General features: G+C 37.2%; 1 protein-coding gene across 22 annotated transcripts in view; it reads left to right on the top strand.

Moving 5' to 3' along the window:
* Positions 1–18,178, top strand: part of LOC106872895 (protocadherin beta-15) — a 181,419-nt gene that overhangs the window by 110,010 nt on the left and 53,231 nt on the right. For all 22 annotated transcript variants that reach the window (XM_052973036.2, XM_089362766.1, XM_089362764.1 and 19 more), the window contains 3 exons: positions 3,513–3,668; positions 6,302–6,382; positions 7,703–7,741. In XM_052973036.2, the coding sequence (XP_052828996.1) occupies positions 3,513–3,668; positions 6,302–6,382; positions 7,703–7,741 (276 nt within the window). The remainder of the gene's footprint in view (positions 1–3,512; positions 3,669–6,301; positions 6,383–7,702; positions 7,742–18,178) is intronic.

Genomic DNA, 18,178 nt, shown 5'->3' with positions numbered 1-18,178 from the left:
CTCAAGGTGCAAGCTTTAATCCTGTTATAACTGACAAATTCTACTCTAGGTTAACAGCATCAAGCAAGTTTTTCAACTCTGCAACTTCCCTTTTATCTGTACTGTTACTAAGAAGTAAGATGTGACTGGTTATTATTTAAAAAAATATTAAAGCATTTTCAGAATCTGTTTACTTTTACATGCATAATACTTCCTGAGCTTCATAAGGCCAGTTTTCTGGATTCTGTGATGTTTATATTTCCCTCTGGATGAGAATCCAGTTTATTGCAAATGCATAATACTAGCACTTATAAAAGACCCAGCACATCTTAGAAGTTTGGTGAAGGCTCAATATTTTCATCAACATGATCAAACTATTGAATAACACTAGTTAAACTATTTTAAGATAAGCTTCAGGGGAATTTAGTATTTCTTCAAAATATATGGAATTTACTTTGAAATATCATCTCTGTCAAATATAATCTCTTTGATAAGTCTAAATAAATATATCCTCATATTAATTTTGGTATTTCATACTATAGCAGATTCCTCTATATTTTTCTTATTTCTACGAAATTTCGCTGGTTCTTTTCTTTAGTTTATTTTTTTTATTAAAAGATTAAAAATTATTGATTTTAAGAAGAAAGATTATATTTGTGTCAATTTTCAATTTTTAAAAATTTCTTCTTTTTATTATTATTTAAGACAAAATACAAAGAAAGCATTATCAGAAAGTGAAAATTACTAATTCTGAATTTGAAAAGTGATGCAAAGAGGCAACACTTCACATTATGAAGCTGTTTCATTAAACAGACAAAACTAATTCCCAAATGTCTATCACCAAAAATGTCTCCAGAGATCTTTTCCATTGATAGTTAATAATTCTTCAGCCATATTGACACAGTTTATTAGAATTCTATCTTCCAAAGTTTCAATATCTTATAGATATGATTTTCAGCTAATTTATATCTTAGGTTTTAACACTTTGATATTTTGTAAAGATTTTTGTCTAGGAAACACAGATGCCTATCAGTTTAAAAAATAAAAAAATATTTATGATACCTGTCATACTTCATCATTGAGAACTGGCATAATTAATGTTTAATTAATGTCTTTAACTTAATCTTCATCATTTAAAAAAAAATATTGTACAATATATCACACATTTTTCTATTTACCATTTCATTCTTGTGGAAGGATTTAGACTGATAAGCATATTTTACTATAGAGATTTCCCCACTGTTTATATTCTTTTCTCATTGATTTTCTTTGGTGAGATTACATTTGAAATATTATCAAAACATCCTGCTGCTATTTGAAATCATTAACTACAGGTAGATCCTTGGCATATGACTACGATACTGAAGATGCTATCTTACTATAGGGTATGAGACATTTTCACGCAGCCATTTTGGTGCCACTTATTTGGTGTCAGTGATTCAACGCTGACATATCTGACATCAAACTTATAATATTTCTCTTGCTCTCCCCATCACTTTCTCTCTCTCTCTCTCTCTCTCTCTCTCTCTCTCTCTCTCTCTCTCTCTCTCCCTCTCTGTTTATGTGTGTGAGCATATTTCTTTTTTATGTGTCTGAGGAAAGGGAAGATGTCTCTGTCAGTCATGTTCAATTAATAAATTGTAATGTCTCTCTCTTTTCCCACTCTTTCACTTTCTCTCACTCTTTTGATCTGTATGTGTATATTTCTGTGTGCAAGTATGTGTGTGTGTGTGTGTGTGTGTGTATGGGTTTGGCTTCAGTGCCAAAATGTACAGTGGCTAAAACAGGTTGAATGTCCAGTCACTCATGCCAAATTGTCAGCATCCAAACAGCTGCGCCCAATCATCTCATTCTGCTCACTACAGATCATTCAATATGTCCTATTTCATATATTAGGGGTCGACATTAGTTTTTCTATATAATGGTCTGGTTTGTAGGATTCTCTCAATTTAAGCATTTTGCCCGATGTCTTAATGTTTCTGCCAGCTCGCTGCCTTTAATCCATTACATAATATTAAAAGAATGGGGTGGTTTCTGTATAAATGCCTTTCAGTATAGAGTCTACTTGGATAGGGTTGACCTAGGGTTAAGCATTCTAACAATGTGGGGATGAAATTACAAGAAATGATTTATAAGTAGAAAAGATCTAAGATCAATGTAAAGTTAAATGACCCACTGATATTTTGGTTGTTTTGTTTTCTATTGACTTGCTTGACTTTATTTTCACCTCCATATTGGAACAGTCATTTTCTCCCCTTGTCTCTGAGATAAAGGTATTTAACTAGCAGATTAACAAGGTTTTACTTGAAGCTAAAACAGGGATTATAACTTGAGCTATAGATTCAATATTTTTATGGTTTTCATATCCTTTATTAGTAATTATTATTATTAGTTTCTTACATTAATGCAAATTCACACTTTTTCTGGGTAAAATCGATTGAATAACTCTTAGTTCATGTCAGAAACCTGAGAGGATAAAAAGCAAAGTTGACCTCAGCAGGATTTGAACTCAGATTAAAATATAAATCCATTATTTTACAGTTTCCACTTCTTTAGTTCTTTAGTTAATATTACCTTTGAACCCAGACTTCATCTGTTACTTTGTTTAACACTACTACTGGCATCTTGAGGTTTATAACAGAGTTCACTCTGTTTTGAATCTTTGTAATCTGGGTTCAAATCTTGTTAAAATCTGTTTTGCTTTTTGTCCTTTTTGAAGTCAATGAAAAACAAAAAAAGCGGCAATCCTGGTTGGTGGATTTGAAGAACTGTAAGAATATCAGATTGGTTCTGGCTCTTTGCATTCTGAGTTTAAATCCTTCTAAGGCTTAAACTTCATCTGTTACTTTGTTTAACACCACTACTGGCATCTTGAGGTTTATAACAGAGTTCACTCTGTTTGAAGCATCCAGGCTAAAATAGTATGCTAACAACAATATAATTCTCTAAACTCTTTAATCACTTTCTTTTGGCCATTTGAAAAGGGGAATCTTTTCCAAAATATTATAGGATCATTTGGTGTAGAGTCTCTTGGGTATTGTATATAGATATACATAGATTTACAGACATACACCACATAAGTTATGATTGTTATCCTCCTCCACCTCCTCCTCCTCCTCCTCCTCCTCCTCCTCCTCCTCCTCATCATCATCATCACCATCATCTGCATCATTATCATCATCATTTTACATTCACCTTCTGGCATGGGTTGAACATTTCAACTGCATCTAATGAGTCAGAGAACCATGTACTCCAGTGCTTCAGTTTCAGCTTAGTTTCTATTGTTGGATGCTCTTCCTAATGCCAACCGCTTAACAGAGCGTACTGAGTCCTTTCTTATGAAACCAGCAGAAATAAGGTTGCCTTGTAACTAATTGACAATACTAAATAACAACCACGAAACTAAATAACTGCCATGAAGCTAAAGTCTAAATGAATTATTATCCTATTAAATCAAATTTGTACAGTTCTGCAAAATTTCCGTATAATCCTATGTATGTCTTCAAAATTAATTTTTATCTTCTTTCTTTCAGAACCGTCATTCAGCTACTCTAGCAAGAAACCTTAATGAAAGACGGAATACAGAATCCCAACTGATAGATTCCTCAAGCCAATTCTACTTTGTGCTGGAACCTCAAAATGAGTGGAAAGCATCAACTACAGCAATTAAACCACCGATGACTTCACAGGTATATATTTTTTTGTTATGAATCAAATAGATTATCATACCTTGAGTTAGGTTGTACAGTTGTAGGTATTAAAACAATCAAGTACTTTAGAAGAGAATATCTAGGACACTGTTGAGGGTGGGTGTGTCATCATCAGCAAAGCAGTTAAATCATAAAAATTTACTAAAAAAAGAAAAAACTGGAGTGAAAAAGTTCATTGTTTCACACCTTTGTTATACATTTTTTTAATCTTTAAACTTTTATTATTACTTTGTAAATGTTTTTGACTAGGGTCAGACTGTTTGATGGAACCTAACATTTCACTATGTTCAGCAGTTGCATAGTCGCACCATAACAACTATATAGTCCCATGTAAATAATTTTATTTTAAGTCAGATGCCTGTTTGATTCATAAAACTGTTTGGAAGACAATTACATCTTTTTGTTACATGATGCATTAAGAACAAATTTCTTTGGTCGAGTCCATCACTCTCCAAATCATACAAACACTCATGTATATATCTCTTTTACTCTTTTACTTGTTTCAGTCATTTGACTGTGGCTATGCTGGAGCACTGCCTTTAGTCGAACAAATTGACCCCAGGACTTAGTCTTTGTAAGCCTAGTACTTATTCTATCGGTCTCTTTTGCCAAACTGCTAGGTTACAGGGACGTAAACACACCAGCATTGGTTGTCAAACGATGCTGGGGGGACAAACACAGACATACAAACATATACACATACACATATATACATATATACGACGGGCTTCTTTCAGTTTCTGTCTACCAAATCCACTCACAAGGCTTTGGTTGACCTGAGGCTATAGCAGAAGACACTTGCCCAAGGTGCCACACAGTGGGACTGAACCCGGAACCATAGGCCACTCCTACGCCTATGTATATATGTGCATATATATATGTGTGTGTGTGTGTGTGTGTGTGTGTGTGTGTGTGTGCATCTGTGTTCGTTCCCCTACCATCGTTTGACAATTGATTTTGGTGTGTTTGACGTCCTTGTAACTTAGTGGTTTGGCAAAAGCAAAGTCAAAGCTTTGTGGACCGCTCATCATACTCTTTATATAGTCTGACGAGCTGTTGTTGTTATATATATATATGGTAGAGTGATGGACCCTACTGAAAAAATTTGTTCCCGGTTTCTCATAGTACAAAAAGATGTAGTACTCTTCAGCAGTGCCTTGTGATCAAATGGATTATCTAGCGTACAAAACAAATTATTAATATATAAATACATTGCCATTAAGGTGTGACTATGTAACTGCTGAGCATGGTGAGTTGATAGGTCTCATTAAAACAGTAGACCTTGGTCATAAGCATTTACAAAGTAATTATAAAAGTTTGAAAGCAAAAATACATTATAGGAGTCTAAAATAATAGATGCCTATTTTTCATAAGAAACAAATTTTCTGTAATTTATTATTTTATTTTTTTATTAATTTTATGATTTAACTTTTTACCAATGAAGATCACCAGCCGTTGGACTGACCTTGAATTTTCTGGGTTTGCACACATTAATATATCATTTTGTTTAACCTACCATCTGGTCCTGGTGTGCCTTTAGTGGAATTCACTTTCAAGCATTTGAGCCCTATGTCAGAAGATAGCTTCTCTTTTCCTCTAATCAGAGTCTGAAGCCCCTAAAAAGATAATGGGAACTGGCCTTTTCCCTTTGATTAAGTCCACCACCAAGTCTGCACACAATAAACAAGATGTAAAGAGAAATTGGATTTTGATGTTCAGTTACTTTCTTAACATCCATTTCCTCAAGATTTCTTTCAGCTTGTCATTATCATTTCATATGCCTTAGCATTGACCACGCATTCTGCAATAAAACAACTAAGGATCACCATAATCAACTATTCCCTTCCCTAACCAAAAAATCTGGCTTTGTACTAATTGAATAAATTATTATTATTCAATGAATTTTTGTATGTTGAAATTCTGCCAGGATCGACATTGTCATTTGTCACTCTGGTGTAGATAAAATCATACCAATAATGTACTGGGAATGAGACAGTTGACTAAACTCCTCTGCATTGCCAGATTTAGGCATAAGCTAAATGAGCTACAGTGTAGGACCTCACAATATGCAAGATTTTCAAAATAATTAAAGACATATACGTCTTCAATTTTTGTGAAACCCGGTATAATTTTTCTACAAAGAATATTCAAAGTTTATATAGCTTAAGGCCTTTTCAAATTAAAAGTCCAGAATTTGCTTCTCCTTTACAATTTATGACCTTGTTTTAATGTGAAGGATTAAGAGGACTGAAGACAGAGGTTTTCTCTACTGGCAAACCGATTTCTTATCAACTTCTTCAAGTACCACTTGAAGAGGAAGGTCAAGGTAGAAACAGATTTGATCACCACACCAGTAAATTTACTGAAAGGTGAGATGAGAGTGGTGAGTGTGGTATGACTGAGAGGGCCTATTCTGAATATGAAGCTACAAACCAAAGCATACTATTAGATGAGGGCATCTGTCCTTGGTAATTTGGGTTATCAAGGATTTGTAGGGTTTTCTAATTGAACCATTGGTGGCTGTCTCCATTTATGGGACATATGTACAGTATATTATATGTCATTCCTTTCATTTGTATTCTACTACACTTTTAATCTTTTCCTGGTTTTAGTCATTGAACTGTGGTCATGCTGGGGCACCGCCTTCAAGGGTTTTAGTCGATCATATCGACCCCAGCGCTTATTTCAGTCAGGTACTTATTTTATTGATCTCTATTTGTTGAATTACTATGTTATGCTTTTGATATAAAGAAACACAGGTTGACATTTTGGTTTACGCCAGTAAACATATACTCTGACACACACTCACGTGCACACACACACATAACTGTTTATATAACGTATGTATATATATATATATATATATATATATATATATATATATATACGTATACATATGTATGTATGTATGCACACACACACACACACACACACTTATGCATATGCACAGTTTTTCCAGAAAAAGAAAGCAGCCAGCAAAATACAATCTGTAAGCAGGACATTATAAATATGCAAAACTATTTTCTAGTTCAAAATGTAACCTCATCACTTTTGTAAATGACATTCGATCGATGGAGTTTTGCATCTTTGTCAGAAACCAGTTTCTTCTTTAGAGGAAGACTTCAAATAATTAAAATCAGTAAAGATCAAACACACATAATGAATATGACTTCAACACTTTGCATCTGCTAAATTACACTCAAACAGAATTGGTCAGTCTAAATGTAAAGTAGAAGACATTTGCCCAAGGTACTGGGCAGTGGAATTGAACCTGAAACTATAAAGTTGTAAAGTGAATTTCTTAACTACATACACTATGTCTGCACCTTTTTGTGTTTCAATCTATGAAACCTCCCTGAAAGCATGTTAATCTTTCTATATTTTTTTTTTATTGACCCCAAACACCTATTTTTCCATTGGAATTACTTGTGTGATTAACTCATGGTCAATTTTTATCTATTATCTCATCTGTGAAGTTATCTCGCATCAGTACAACACAGCAAACTGTAGCGGAAGAAGAGAAGGGTCTGGTCATTTCAGTTGATTAGGCCTTGCACCAATGTAAAAATATCCACCTCCTCAGCTTCCTCGCTCCCTCATCCTCAGCCTTCTCCCTCATCCTCAGCCTTCTCCCTCCCACTGCCTCAGCTTACCCCCTCCATCCCTCCTCCTTAGCCTCCTTCTCAGCATCTTCCCTCCCTCCTCCTCAGCATCCTCTCTCCCTCCTCAGCCTCCTACCACCCTCCTCCTTAGCCTGCTCTCACCCCCTCCTCAACATGACAGCAATGATGAGGATGATGATAATGACAATGATGTTGATGACGACGACGATCCATCTTTAGCCTCTGTTAATCTTCCATTCACTACACCTGTTTCACTAGCATCAAACATCACATTTGCTACATATACTCCATGCTGCATTCTTCTTTAATTTATTAATGTTTCGAAAAGAAAAGAATTAAAATGAAATTTGTTGCCCCTAACTGATATTATTATTATTGTTATTTTTCCAGAATGCATCCAAGTATATCAGGCCTTGTTATGGAGATGTGGTAAGTGTACCAGAATATAATTTTTGATATCTAACAAAAGAAAAAAAACAAAAAAAAACAAAAGAAAAAAAATGTAAATATTGTTATCTTGATGAAATTAATACTTTTTGCTAGGAGCAAGTGTAATGTCTATTATAACCCTGAGTCAACCAAAGCCTTCTGAGTGGATTCGATACACACATACACGTGTGTGTGTGTGTGTGTGTGTGTGTGCGTGTGTGTGTGTGTGTGTGCGTGTGTGTGTGTGCGTGTGTGTGCGTGTGTTTGTGTGTGCATGTGTGTCTGTGTGCATGAATCAGTGTGTGCTTGTGTCAACTTGTCTTGACGCTGCATCTTAATTGTAAATGAAAGCTACTTTCAACTCAGTAGACGACCTTTGTTTTCAATTATACATACATACACACACACATACATATAAACATGCACACACACACACACACACACATACATATATATATATATATATATATATATATATATATATATATATATACACACACACACACACACACATATGTATATATACGTATATATGTATATATATGTATATATATTTATATATATGTAGATATATATGTATATATATATATAAGGAGAATTCACAAAAAAGCAAAAGACGAAGACAGGTGGTGTAGACAACAAACAGACGTATTAGTTTAACGGTCGGGAAGTGAAAAAGTCTTTAACATTTCGAGCCTATGCTCTTCGACAGAAAGGAACACAGAAATAAACAGGGAGAGAAAATAAAGAATGTGTAGTGGCTAGCGATCTATCATGGCGGATGCCATATATATATATATATATATATATATATATATATATATACATATATAAATATATATACCCCTTTATTAGACTATTTTCCTTAGTCATTGCACGGTAATTACCATAAGCATTAAGGTTATATAAAAATGCCATTATTATTATTATTTACAGGATTGTATAAAAAAACCATTCACACCGAAAGCATATATATATATATATATATATATATATATATATATAGTAGTATTGAATGAGAGAGCAGTGTATGCTATCAAGATGACACTGGGCTACAAATATACGAAGCTCAGTATACCCGTCATCACTACTAGTCTGATAAACGTACACCAAGCACATGCATTACAACCGTATGTACACAATATGGTGATGCCATATCAAGATAAACAGCATATGATCTTGCAGTTGGAAATTTCTTCAGGTTGAGTAGCCCATCCTGCTCAAAATGAGTGTGAATGAGGTTTGTTTAAGGATGTTGAACAAAACACTCATGTTTCCAAGGGTGTATTAGTGAAGCTCTAAAGAATCCCTCTTAAAACGTGGCTATGATGCTCCCCCTCTACTTCTGCTTGTGATCAGAGATGCACATATCATTAGCCACTAAGGGACATGCTCAACTGGTTAAGGTCAAGCAACTGATAAGCAAATCTGCAGTATTGAGCAGACTATTTGCTGTAGCCCATCTTTTACACCAAGTCAAAACATATGCATGATAACACTTCCTATCAGTCAAGATCAGAAGCCATGAGAGCCACTGCCTAGTACTGCACCAGGGCATTATTCGTCTTGTCATGTTCTTTAATGTATCTTTATATTAGCCCTTGTGGCCAATAAAAGAATTAATTATTATTATCATCACTACTTGGTTTTGGTCTTATTCCTGGTAGGATTTAAGTGAGTAGCAGGTTACTACCTGTAACCTTAGGTAGCCACAAGTTTTCAGTAGTCTTTCAAGTGCTTAGAACCCTCTTGATAATCCTTGCTGTCCTTTAGAGACAGGCCTTCTGTAGGAGCTCTACTGGGCATTCTATTCCAATCTCCTTCAGCCATTTGTCTCTGTCTTTGTTTACTGTTCCCAACACACCAATTATTGATGAACCTTTATGAACCTTTACAGTTCTTCCTATTTCAAATTTTAAGGGATTGTATTTTTTTTTATCTTTCATCCTTTTTCTTTACAATCCTGGAATCAAACGGGCATTATTATTATTATTATTATTATCATCATCATCATCATCATCATCATTATGGTGAAATTATTAATGTTTACAAATCCTTCCACTTGAGTACTACAAATCTATGTTAAAAGAAGATTTTTCAGTTGGACTTAATGTTTCATTTTTTTTTTAATTGATTAGCTTGCTGTCAAAGGGTTAGCTAATATTGATTAAATATAACTAGCCCATTGCTATTCTTAATATGACAACAATAGCTTTGTATAAAGAGTTACTACTAACATGTGTTTTGGATTAAGCTGAACGTAAAGACAAATTTGGACATGACAATTGAAGGAATTATAGCGAGAGATATAGAAAGCTGAACATTCGAAAGACAAATCTTGAGTTGATGTGCTACATATGATTAAAAGATATTATGCTAGAATAGATTATAAGATTTTACAGACTAGATTACAATGAAAATTATTCTAAAATAATTATAGATTTAGCATATTTCACATGTAGAATAAAGCTTGGAGTAGGATTTTCACTCATCATAAGCCTACTGCTGGTAATATCATCAGTGTGAAAACATTTTACTCTTTGATCTAGCTCTTGGCTTTAACAGATTTTGCTGTTCATACTTCAAATAATATCAGTCAATCAATGTGAATTCATATTCTCAGAAAGAAATGGTTACTTACTTGCATTGCCACTACTGATAACGCAGTTTTCTTAATTTTATATACACCTAATGTCTGTGTATTTATATCTGTAGCTAATTTTATATATGTTCGCAATTCAAACACATATATCTACACATACATGTGCTCCATATATTCACATATACATATTTATATATATATATGCACATATGCATTGCTTGTATAAACGTATCTTATACATACATATATACATACATAGATGTGTGTGTGTTGGCACTCCGTCGCTTACGACGTGGAGGGTTCCAGTTGATTCGATCAACGGAACAGCCTGCTCGTGAAATTAACGTGCAAGTGGCTGAGCACTCCACAGACACGTGTACCCTTAACATAGTTCTCAGGGATATTCAGCGTGACACAGTGTGACAAGGCTGACCCTTTGAATTACAGGTACAACAGAAACAGGAAGAAAGAGTGAGAGAAAGTTGTGGTGGAAGAGTACAGCAGGGTTCGCCACCATCCCCTGCCAGAGCCTCGTGGAGCTTTAGGTGTTTTTACTCAATAAACACTCACAACGCCCAGTCTGGGAATCGAAACCGTGATCCTATGACCGCAAGTCCGCTGCCCTAACCACTGGGCCATTGCGCCTCCACACATGAGGGCCAGTCACACGGTACTGGCAACAGCCATGCTCAAAAAGGTGTTTTTTACATGCCATCTGCATGGGAGCCAGTCCAGCGGCACTGGCAATGGCATCGCTCGAATGATTTTCTAACGTGCCACCAGCACAAGTGCTAGAAGGCAACGCTGGTAACGATTCCGCTCAAATGGTGCTATTTACCAATATATATACACATACATACATACATGCACACATACACATACATACATGTGCATGTCTCTCATCTGTCTGTCTGTATGTATGCATGTTTGTGCGCAGGTATCCATACAAAGCCTATTTAATTAGAAATGTTTATGTGGAGAGGAAAAGACAACTTTAGCTCAATGACTTGTATTTCAGTCTTGTGGCAATATAAGAGATAATTCGTAATATGCTTTGGTCTTCTGAGACTTTTCCACTGAAGAATGGACTTCTTTGTATTTACTGATGTTGTGATAAGGGAACCACTAAGACTGCAGTAATGTAACCCAGGGAGAGATACAAAATGAAAATTAAAAAAAAAATAAATTGCTAAGATTAATTACTCGGAGATACCATCAGCATAAAAAACACAGTTAAGTTAGAATTATCATAATTAATGCAGTGAGCTTCAGAAATTTAAATATTTATGCTTAAACTTAATGCTTTGAAAATGCAACCGTTTAACAATCTTAGTTGTCTATTGTAATTCCATTCACTTCTAGGTTGTTGTATGTATGTATATATATGTATGCGGCATGCATGCATGGATGTATTATGTATGCATGTATGTATGCATGGATGTATGCATGTATGTACATACGTATGTATGTTTGTATGTCCGTTCTCTTCTATCTTTAATTATTTGAAGTGTTCCAGTAAAGAAGGATCTGATTTCTTACAATGATACACAGCTCCATCATTGTAATGTGCACAACAAAAACAATGTGACATATTGATATATATATATATATATATATATATATATATATAAACATGTGTGTATGTGTGTGTTTATTTGAGTGTGTGTGTGTGTGTGTTTGTGTATTTATATATACATATATATGAAAAGTGAAGAAAATATAGGTCTACTGATGCAGGCATAGCTCAATGATTAAGAAGTTTGCTTCACATGTTCTTGTGTCATGAAAAAAGCACCCAATACACTCTGTGAAGTGTTTGGCATTAGAAAGGGCATCCAACTGTATATATATATATATATATATATATATATATATATATATATATATATATATATATATATATATACAATAGGCTTCATTCAGTTTCTGTCTACCAAATCCACTCACAAGGATCTGGTTGGCCCAAGGCTATAGTAAAAAACACATGCCCAAGGTGGCATGCTATGGGACTGAACCCAGAGCCATGTGATTGGGAAGCAATCTTCTTACTGCAATATATATATATATATATATATATATATATATATATATATATAATGATGATGATGATAATGATGATGATGTTGATGATGATGATAATATACATATATATGCATATATATATACACACACACAAATGAGGGTTCAGTAAAATAAAGCATTAATCATGTTCTGTGGACATGAATGTGTCTCTTGACGTCTGCTGGTGCCTTGCAAACCTTTCGCCAAATAGAACAAGTTGAGTTTGCTTGTGGATCATTTACTATGTGTTTTCTTGAGTGGACAGCAATGCCTGCTTTGCGTTGTGCCACAAAACCACAATAACAGATAAGGTCCGCTGGACTGACTCCTGTGCAGGTGGCACATAAAAAATACCATTTGAGTGTGGCCGTTGCCAGTACCACCAGACTGGCCCTCGTGCCAGTGGCACGTAAAAGCACCCACTACACTCTCGGAGTGGTTGGCGTTAGGAAGGGCATCCAGCTGTAGAAACTCTGCCAGATTGGAGCCTGCTGCAGCCTTCTGGCTTGCCAGTCCTCAGTCAAATCGTCCAACCCATGCTAGCATGGAAAGCGGATGTTAAACGATGATATATATATGTATATATATTCATTTACCTACTTACTTACCTATATACCTCCCTATCTTCCAATTTATCAACTTACCTGTTGGTCTATTTACCTACTCATCTTTCTACAAATCTACCCATTTACTTTTCTGCCTATTTCTCCGTTTACCTATTTGACTACATACATAGCTATTTGCTTATCTACATATATGCCAATATATCTATCTACCTATCTACTTACTTATGTACCTATCTGTTTATCTGCCTACCTGTTTGGTTAGCTACTCACCTATGTACCTAACAATTGCATGTACCTACCTACCTACCTACTTATTTATTCACTCACCTACCACCTGTTTATTCACTCACCTAAAACTGTACCTACCTATCTACCTGCCTATCTACCTACCCATGTATCTACCCACTGACAAACCCTCCAACCAACCAACCAACCAGCCAACCAACCAACCAGCCAGCCAACCGACCAACCAGCCAACCAACCAACCAACCGACCGACCAGCCAGCCAACCTAATTCTTTCTCTTTCATATATTAACTTCTCCATTCTCCTCCCCTCTCACTCTCCTCCTCTTTCTCTCTTACTTTCACTTTCTCTCTCTCTCTCTTTCTTTTTCCACTATACTCAGTTGCAAAAAAATATTAGCATCCTCCTTTTTATTCTTTATAAAACGAAAAGCCATCTGCATTCTGAGACACCACCACCACTGGTTTGGTTATTGGACATCTCTCTATCTATCTATCTATCTGTCTGCCTGTCTGTCTGCCTGTCTGTCTGTCTGCCTGTCTACCTACTTGTCTATCTGCCTGCTCGTCTGTCTGCCTGCTCGTCTGTCTGTTGGTCTCTCTGTCGATCTATCGATCTATCCATCCATCTATCTATCTATCTATCTATCTCTATCTATCTATCTGTCTGTCTGTCATCTGCCTATCTGTCTGTTGATCTGTCTGCCTGTCTATCTATCTATCTATCTATCTATCTATCTATCTATCTATCTGTCTATCTACCTATCTATCTGTCTGTCTATCTATCTATCTATCTATCCATCTGTCTTATGTAGTGGTCAGACATCAGTCACCATCAGAAATTTCACAGATTTATCTACAAATGATAGGGTTACAACTTGTGAATTAGATTGCAGCTGTGCATGGTAAACTTTTTTGCAAGTTGGCAGCTGAAGCGTACAGTTTATTCAATGACCTTGAAAATAAATCTCTCTTTCTTTCTCTAACTCTCTCCCTCTCATTATCTGTCCTTCTCTCATTTACTCATTCCCCCTCTCCTATCTCTCCACTCCCACTCTCTCTTTCTCCCTCTTATTCTGTCTTTCTTGTTTCCTCCCCCTCTCTCCCTTACTGTCTCTCTTTCTCTTTGTTACTCTCTCTTACTCTGTCACTTTCTCTCATATACTAGCTCTGGCTGTTCCTCTCTCTCTGAATCTCTAACTGTCTCCCATCTTTCTCTTTGTTACAGTCTCTTACTCTGTCATTTCTCTCTCTCTCTCTCTCCCTCTTACTCTGTCACTTTCTCTCACTTACTAGCTCTAGCCGTCCCTCTCTCCTTGAATCTCTTACTCTCTTTCATCTTTCTCTCTGTTACTCTCTCTTTCTTTGTTGTCTCTCTTTCTCTCCAATTCCCCTCCTCTCTCTCTCTGTCACTTTCACTCCTTTATTCCTTTTAACTATCCCTCTCTCCGACAATCTCTCACTTTCTATCCCATCTCTCCTTTCTCTCCTATCTCTCTCTCCCACAATCTCTCTCTCTCCTACAATCTCTCTCTCTCCCACAATCTCTCTCTCCTACAATCTCTCTCTCCCACAATCTCTCTCTCTCCCACAATCTCTCTCTCCCACAATCTCTCTCTCCTACAATCTCTCTCTCCCACAATCTCTCTGTCCCACAATCTCTCTGTCCCACAATCTCTCTCTCTCCCACAATCTCTCTGTCCCACAATCTCTCTCTCTCCCACAATCTCTCTCTCTCACAATCTCTCTCTCTCCCACAATCTCTCTCTCCTACAATCTCTCTCTCCCACAATCTCTCTCTCCCACAATCTCTCTGTCCCACAATCTCTCTGTCCCACAATCTCTCTCTCTCCCACAATCTCTCTGTCCCCCAATCTCTCTGTCCCACAATCTCTCTCTCTTCCACAATCTCTCTCTCCCACAATCTCTCTCTCCCCCACAATCTCTCTCTCCCCCACAATCTCTCTCTCCCACAATCTCTCTCTCCCCCACAATCTCTCTCTCCCCCACAATCTCTCTCTCCCACAATCTCTCTCTCCCACAATCTCTCTCTCTCTCTCACAATCTCTCTCTCCCTCTCACAATCTCTCTCTCCCACAATCTCTCTCTCTCCCACAATCTCTCTCTCCTACAATCTCTCTCTCCTACAATCTCTCTCTCTCCCACAATCTCTCTCTCTCTCCCACAATCTCTCTCTCTCCCATCTACTGTTCTCATACTTTGTCATTCTCTGATTTACTCTTTCTTCCTCTGTCATTCTCTCACTCTCTTCTCCTTTTTTCTCTCTCTCTCTTTCTTACTCTTTCTTTCAATTTCTCTCTCCCTCTCTCATTTATTCACACTCTTTCCAACTCCCTCCCTCCACCCCTCCCTTTCAAACCTTCCTCCACCTCTCTTCCTCCCACTCCATCCTCTCTCCTACCCACACACAATCCCACACCCCTTGTTATACGTCTGTTTGTAGCAATGCAGCTCCTATAATAACATTCATTTGCTATCTGGCTTTCATTCAGTTTTCACATACACTCTTCATCTCTTCCTCACTGCCTCAAAAACCATCGCCTCTCCGCTCAAGCTACTCCCCATTTACCTCCCCTTTCTCTCCCATCTTTTATCCTTTCTCTTCACCTCCTTTTTCTTTACCCTCCCTCTCTCTCTGTCTCTGTCCCACAATTTCATCCTCCATGTTTTTCTTTCTCTCCTTTATATATTTATTAGGTTTTTATGTGGCTTATTTATCCCCCCTCTCCCCCTGTTTTATTTTAATTCTCATTATTTTTTCTTCCTCATTCTTCTTTCCTATGTCTTTCTTTACCATTGATTTTTCTCACTTTCCTCTGGTTTTTTTTTGCTCTATATTCTAATCCTTTCCTTATCTCTCTCTCTCTCTCTCTCTCTTTTCCCTCCTCCTTCCTATCTCCCTCCTTTTTATCCCCTCTCTCTCTCTCTCTCTCTCTTGCTTTTCTCTTCCATTCTCAATCTCTCCATTTCTTATCTTTCGGTTTTCCTTTTCTTCCACACTCATTTTCTTCAATCTTTCCCTCTTTTTCCCTTTCTTCTTCATTCTCTTTGCCCCTTTGCCCCCCCCCCTTTCTTCCTTCTTCCATTTCTATCCTATTTTGCCCTCATTTTCTTCCTCCTCGCTCTTCCAAATGTCTTCCTTTTAATCCGTCTCTCTCTCCGCTTCCCTTTTCTCCTTCATATTTTTTTTCTATTTCCCATCATTCCTCCTCCTCCACCCCCCTCTCCTCCTCCCCTTCCTCTTTCCCCTCCTCCTTTTCCTTCATCTTCTTCTCATTCTCCACGACCCCCCCCACCAATCTTCCTCTCTCTCTCTTTGTCTTTATTATGAATTGATTTCCAACCAAATTCTTCTGTCCTTTAAACAACACTGAAGGATTACACTTTTAAGTCCATTGCAATCCCCCCCCCCCGCCTCAACCACCACCACCACCACCACCACCACAAATACTAGCATTACTACAACTTCATCTACAGCCATCTCACAACAGCAACAAAAACAACAACAACAGCGAGGATGCCTCTTCTACTACTATCGTCCCTTATCATCATCATTATCATCATCATCATCATCATCATCATCGTCATCATCGCAATCAAGACCAACATTTCCAATGAGCCAATGGGGTGAGGGAGCCTCTACATGGTTGCGCGATCTACAAGAAATAGTAGAGAGATCTCCTCTCAAATCATACGTCGCTACCTTAGAAAGAAAAGAATGTGTTGGATATTGTAGAGTTGGGTTTCTGTGTGCATGGGGTGAAAATAAAAATGAAAAAACGATGGAATGGTCACTGCCGGAATGCGTTTCATCATATAGGTCTGCTCGATCAGGGATGATGATGATGATGATGACCTGGGGCTAAGCAATACCAAGCATAACAACAACAACAACAGCAACAATCAACATCACTATCATAACCATCATTGCCTACTCCACCACCACCACCACCACCACCACCACCACCACTACCACCAGTATCTTCCCAGCCCCTATCATATACTTAATTTCCTCCTTGTTCTGCTCCCTTCTCTCATTCCATAACCTATAGCTGCCCTGCCACTCCTACCTTTTCAATAACCACCACCCCCCGCGCAAACCCACTACCCCCCCTCCATCACCATATTTAATCTACCCCCTCCCTCCACCTTTTAGTCTCCTCTCCATTTACTCTCTATATTTTATTTTTTTTATGTCAATTATCCCACCCCCCACCCATCACCATTTTGCAGCAAATCTTCACCCACCACCCCACCCACCCACCATCCTACAACACCACCACCTCATCCGCTCCCCCCCCCGCCGCCGCCATCAATTTCTTCTTTTCATTCCCGTTTCCAATATTGTCTCCTTCATCTTTTGACATATTCCTTATATTCCTTCAGTGCTACACGCGCACACACACACACGCGCACACACACACACACACACACACACACACACACACACACACACACACACACACACACACACACACACACACACACACACACACACACACACACACACACACGCACGCACACACACACACACGCGCACGCACACACTTCTCCAGATTCAGCATCTTTTCTTCAACCTTTCCAACATCTTCCATATGTTCTCTTGAAATACTTTCCCTTTCCTTCATTCTTTCAAAAATGCTTTGATCTTTTATTATACACACACACACACACACGCACACACACACACACACGCACACACACACACACACGCACGCACGCACACACGCACACACATATTTACCTATATTCTTTCTCTTATTCTTTTTATCTTTTCTTTCTGCTTTTCTTTATCTTTTTCTTTCTGTCCTCTTCTGTATGAATATATATATGTGTATATATATGTAGGTATATATATATATATATATATATATATATATACGTGTGTAGGTATATATATATACATATACATATATATATATGTAGGTGTATATATATATATA

This window comes from Octopus bimaculoides, chromosome 14, assembly GCF_046866305.1.
Source record: "Octopus bimaculoides isolate indiv1 chromosome 14, ASM4686630v1, whole genome shotgun sequence".
In the NCBI taxonomy this organism is placed as follows: domain Eukaryota; kingdom Metazoa; phylum Mollusca; class Cephalopoda; order Octopoda; family Octopodidae; genus Octopus; species Octopus bimaculoides.
This window is presented reverse-complemented; position numbering and strand designations above follow the sequence as displayed.